This window comes from Elephantulus edwardii, unplaced genomic scaffold (genome assembly GCF_000299155.1).
Source record: "Elephantulus edwardii isolate Elephantulus edwardi_28Jun2011 unplaced genomic scaffold, EleEdw1.0 scaffold00039, whole genome shotgun sequence".
Lineage (NCBI taxonomy): Eukaryota > Metazoa > Chordata > Mammalia > Macroscelidea > Macroscelididae > Elephantulus > Elephantulus edwardii.
Genome location: NW_006399789.1, coordinates 3,549,265 through 3,555,182, shown reverse-complemented (window position 1 = coordinate 3,555,182; position 5,918 = coordinate 3,549,265). Strand labels below are relative to the sequence as shown.

The 5,918-nt window shown below is 41.2% G+C and overlaps 1 protein-coding gene across 1 annotated transcript in view; it reads right to left on the bottom strand.

Annotated features, from left to right (window-relative positions):
• Positions 1-2,285: 2,285 nt before the first annotated feature.
• Positions 2,286-5,918, bottom strand: part of TXLNB (taxilin beta) — a 73,906-nt gene continuing 70,273 nt past the window's right edge. Inside the window, exons 9-10 of the mRNA XM_006884941.1 lie at positions 4,621-4,716; positions 2,286-3,065 (exon numbers count right to left, since the gene is read on the bottom strand). Coding sequence (XP_006885003.1) covers positions 2,286-3,065; positions 4,621-4,716 — 876 coding nt within the window. The remainder of the gene's footprint in view (positions 3,066-4,620; positions 4,717-5,918) is intronic.

Genomic DNA, 5,918 nt, shown 5'->3' with positions numbered 1-5,918 from the left:
ATTAATTGTTTGGTTTTGGGTTTTTGTTTTGTTTTGTTTTTTGTTTTTAAATTTTATTTTATTTTTATTATTTGTGTGTGTGTGTGTGTGTACTGTCAAATCAGATCTGACTGCTACAGGAAGAGATTGCCCCTACTTTTCCATCAGAGCGTCTGGTGGATTCAAACCGCGTACCTCTGGGATTGCAGTGCAGCTTCTTGCCACTAGGCCACCAGAGCTCCCGCTATTTGGTTTTTTTGTTCATTCTTTGCCCTGTAGCTGTTGTTAGTGCTGTCTACAAACATTGCGTAGCTACCATATGTGAGAATAGAACTACCTCAAAGAGTTTCTTGACTTGTAACCTCTAAACACTGTGACACTGATGTGTCACTTGTTATAATGGTTACCCATGGTGGACAGTGTTTGGTGGAGCTCCCCGATTAAAACAAGCTTGGAAGCAGGAGTGGGATCCACTTCCAAAATAGCTTGCCTCCGGAAACTCTATGAACATGGAGAAACGACCAAAGTTATACAAGTGTTCAGGTCTTTCGTTTATAGGGTTGCTATGAGTCGTCTAAGACTCAAGAGTACTTAACAACAACAACTTTTACCAGAGCAGATCAGCAGGTCATTGTCCTGTGGAGCCACTATTGTCGGCTCTAACAGTTCAATTAGCAGCCAAGAGCTTAACCACTGGGACATCAGGACTAGAGTAACTGATGCCTTCTGTATTATTAGAGTTCTCAGTTGGGATATTTGCATAGAAAAAGCCCACTGTTTGTGGATTTTGGATTGTCCTGAATCCTCACCTATTTAAAAATTATTTTGAGTAGGAATTTATCTGTTCTCTGCTTTGAACTTGTGGGCAATAGAGAATTCCTTAAAGAATATATGCCTCATCACTCATATGGAGGCTCTTGGTGGATTCTGCTTTGGAAAAATAAGAACTTGTTTTTTAGTGCTTATTGAGATGAGGGCTGAGTTAAATTTCCTTCTGCAAAGGAGGAAAGAAGGAGTAGATCTCTTAAGAAAATCGACTGGGGCAGTGGTAACAGGGGTGATGGGAAGCCCGTAGAGGAGGCTGCAGAAGGTTGATGGAGCCTGGAGAGTATTCTCTTTTTACACAGAGATAGCACAAAGACATGAGTTCAGAGGACAACTTCTTAGTCTGACGCCCCTTAACCTTCCATTCTCTCCCTCCCTTTTCTGAGTCCAACCCTTTCTTTGTAGGATATCTACAGCCACACTATTCCTCTTTCTTGCCCAGGGTTTCTTGTGGCCCTCTCTTTGTTCAGATTTCCTGCACAGACTTGTCAAAAGTATATACCATCATTTGACTAACTGGTTAATCTTTGGCTTACCAAAATATGGTCAACTGTGGCCAGTGTACTGTTGTTGATGTTATAGGTGCCATCAAGTTGACTCTAACTAATAGAGACCCTGTGAACCACAGACTGGAAGTTTCTTATCTTATGACCTGCTCGTTATACCCACCATGCTCAAGTAAATTACTGCAGTCACTGTGTCAGTCTGTCGTATTGAGGGTCATTCTTTTTTCACAGATTCTCTACTTTTCTCTGCTTGATGTCTTCTTCCAAGGATTGGGCCCTCCTGACAATATGCCCAAAGAATGTATATTGAGTTTCACCCTTCTCAATGTAAACTTCTGAACCTATGTCTGCTTGACAGTCTACTGCAGTTAATGGTATTTTTTAAAAAGAATAACATCTAAATGTTTTGCACAGACGGATTAAGAAAACTGACAGAAATACATGTGTAACATAGACATCTGTATACATATTCATGCAATATGTGTACCTATACATTAACACACATAAACACATATATAGATTAACACATGTATGCACACATGTTATGTATATTATGAATGTATTATTTAAATGGAACCTAGATATCCATTAAATAATATGAAATTTATTATTTGAGGCATACAAATAAATAGAACATCACATTTTTTCCAATATTTGTACAATGTAGTAGATGCCTTTAAACAGTAAATATTTCTGCTAATCAGGAAATTGAATTAAGTGCCTTCTTAATGGCAGATTAGTATAAGTTTGCTAGTGCTGTATTTTGGTGTCCTTTGGAAAAATCATACTATCAGCCAGTGTTAAAGAGGAAAGCTCCAAATCAGCACAACGGCTAAATGTGCCCTGTGCAACAATTCAAAATTTCTTGATCCTAACTGTCTTCTCCCTGGCACCCCTAGCCCTTTCTGTTTCTTTGAGATCTCTTATAATGAAAATGTAAAGTCAGGGAAAATGGCCTCAAAGGGCATGAGGAGCTTAGTCTACTCCCTCGATGTTGAGGTCAGCCGCCCTAGGCGGCTGGGGGCCTGCTGAAGACCCTAGTGGCAGCCCTCCAGCTTCTAATGGTGGGGGCTGTGTACTGGCCTTACATTCCGGTACTCCAGCGAAAACTCCCTCACCTGCTGTGAGTGCTGGACCTTTTGTCTCCATTACTGGTGGGGCGTCTTGGGCAGGAGGTTGGAGGGTTTGACCGGAAGTTTCTCCCTCTGACTTCTGGGGTTGCTGATCAAACTCTGCCCTAGCAGGAAGGCCCTCACAACAGGTCTCTGCTCCCAACCCCCCTTGAGGACCAATGGTTTTGGGGAGTTCTGCCTCACTGTCTCCTTCAGCCTGGGCCTGGGGAGCTGGGGAAGGCAGGGAATTCTTTGGTTCTAATGAAGGGAACAGAGAGGGTTGTTCTGGTTCCTCGGTGACTGTGTCAGTGCCTTCTTGCAACCTGCTTGGTTCTGGTTGGGTTTCTCTGGCTTGGTCCAGAGCAGACTCTTGATGGTGAATTACCATGAAGGCTGCCGCCAGGTTTTTCACAGCCTCGTGGACACTCTTGGCCTCCTCTGTATTGACCTCTTCATGCAAAGACACACTTGGATCTGGCTCCTCATCTGAGGGCTGGTGACTCTGGTCTTCCTTTTCAGGCATTTTTGCTTCTCTTATTTTTTTATAGAGTTCATTTCTCTCTTCTTGTAATGCTCGACAGAGATTCTCCAGTCTCCCAATTTTCATCACGAAGCACTCGTATTCTTTCGCTCTCAGGGCTTTCTGTGATTAGAAAACAAACGCACACATAAAACAGCATGAAGAACGCAATTGTGGATCTTGAGATCATATGCACAGAGATTTATCTACAGGACTTTATCTCTGGATCTCAGCCACAGAGTGATAGCTGAATACTTTTGGTAAAGACATACTTCTCATTTTTTAATTATTTGCTAGACTACAAGAATATTCTTATCATTGTCCCTTTTAATCACCATCCTTCTCTTGTGGTGCCTAAGCGTTGTAATAGTTAAGTTCTAAAGTACTTGCCAAAAGGTTAATGGTTGGAAGCCACCCAGAAGTGCCTCAGAAGGTAGGCCTGGCAATCTGCTCCTGAGGGGTCATAGCTTTGGAACCCTGTGGAGCCCAATGCTACTCTGTACCTATGGGATCACGGTGAATCAGAGTTAACTTGATAGAAACTAACAACAGCATCATATTTAAAAAAAAAATAGAGAGGACAAGGCTCCCTTATATTTTAGCTGATAGTCCCTAAAATATTACAGTAGGACATGTTCTTCTTGTAAGACTTCACAGAGGTGAGCAAAGGCAAGTGGCAAAATGACTAAGATAGGCCTGGGACTTGATGTGTAGCCAGGCCTTATCTGCTGTTATATAGATAAGCTGCTACCTACTTGTGCCAGCAAGCATTTGCATTTATGTCTTGCTGAATAGTAATCATGTCTCTTTGGCATTGCTTGCAATTTGAGATAAATTGTTAGAATGGTAATTATAACTAAAGAAACTCACCCCACATGTAATCCATGCTGCTGGCTGCTCTGACTGTTTGAATTGACTTCTTTTCTCTAGAAATAGTGCTGTGTGTTGATGTCTAAAACTGGTCTTCCTCCTCCTTTTATTCCCTGACCACTCTACCTCTATGCTGTTCTGTGTCCCATAAAAACATTTCAGATTCTCTTCAATTGCTTACACGGAGGGACTCTCAGAAGCACAGTCTATTCAGTGTCTGGCATAATATCAGTATTTCTTGCTTGTTGGGAGAACTGAAAAATACATCCCTAGATCTGTCTATAAAAAAAGCATATGGTTTGGGTGCTGGTGTTCTGTTTGTATGTTCAAGTCCATTTCATTATTCTGTATCTACTGTATTTTCTGATGCAGGGAAATTCAAAGACAAATAAGGTATTCTCTCTACCTTCACAGAATGCATAGGTCAGTGGGGGTGATGCTACTTTGGGGCATGCTTTTAGTAAGCACAGCCTGTGAGTTGGGGTCCCCAAGGAGGTTATTATGAGTTTGGGCTAGTTTCTAAACTATCTTTGCTCTTATTAATGTTATTATAATTTTTATACTGATTTATTTACAAAGTTCAAATGCATTGTTATTAGAATTTTGTATGTTACATCCCAGAAAAAACATGATTTGCTTTCAGATCCAATCATTTGCACTATGATCATTCTTTTCTGTGAATATTTTGGCTTCTCCCCATCTCCTTCACTTTCCAAGGCTGGCGAGTTGATCCCACCTCATGATGAATAGAGGTATGTGGGGGTGAGTGGGGGGCAGGCAAGTCAATCCATGGGAAGCCTTTGCTCACCTCTTCAATCATGTCCAACAGGGCTTTGTTGCAGTTCTCAAATCGGGCTTTCCATGTGGCTGTGTCCTTTTCCAGCTTCTTCATTTTCTTGGTTGTCTACAGAAATGGAAGTTATTTAAGGTTAATCCTGAAGCATTAATATATCAAAGAAGTTATTAGCTGCACATGAGACCTCAAGAAAAGTCCCTTTGTTACTAGATGCTGAAGCAAACAAATGTTCGATGTCAAGGAATGATGAAGGGGAGAGAGTCATGATTTATTCTGACTAAATCTTCTAGGTCAGTGGTGAAGGCTTACTTGCACTAGAAACAGTTCAGGAAGGTAAAACAACAACAACAACAACAACAAAAACAAACAAAAAACCATAACAACAACCATTTACAAAGGGGTGTAAAGTTTTGCTAGTTTTCTTTTTTTTTTTAAAAAAAAACAACCCCAAACAATTCTCATTACCAAGTCCCAAGAATAATTACTTTATTGAGGAGGAAATTATCAGTAAGAAAAATTGGTATGGTTATGATGCCACTCAAATATTGATTTGGGCACATTTGAGAAGTAATCACAGGCAAACAACCTTCTATGCTTCTAGCTCTTTCTTTGGGTAGAAAGCTATATAGCATTCACTGACTGAGTCTCTGGCCACAATTCTACAGGAAGATTCTTTATTCATCCCGACTTTAAAATGGGGCAATTGAGCCTCAGGGAGGTGCAGTAGGTTTCACTTGTGTTGACAGAAGTATGGTGCTGGAAATTTTTATCTATTTAATGTAACATTTGTCACCTTACCTTAGACTGGGGGGTGATAGGAAATAAAATACAGCACGGAGACAGGGCCCTCAGAGCCAATGTCTAGTGTTAGGTCAGAAAACTAGACATGCCCATAATCAGGTGCAATGAACACTTAGTTCCTGTTAAGTTGCTTTCCTGGCAGAACCTGCCCAAAGGGATCCCCTAAGCATGTGCAGCTCCCTATCCTTTGACCGCTATATGACCTTCCTCTAGAGGCAGCAGAGAGCCTTCAGTGGGAGCAAGACGCCTCTTGGTGCCAACTCAGCCTGGGATGTGCACCATCCCATAAGAAGTGATATCTCAGTTGCAAAAGGACAAATATTGCAAGGTGCCACTGCTATAAAATGGGACTGATATCAGGGTGGGGGTAAGACTGAGAAAAACTGGATAAATTGTGTATACTGCACTGAAACAGATGAGGGACTGAATAATTTAAAAGCGATGTATGATAAATATTGCGACTAAACTTCAGAGACACTGATCCCAACATAAGGAACTACCATCAGCTG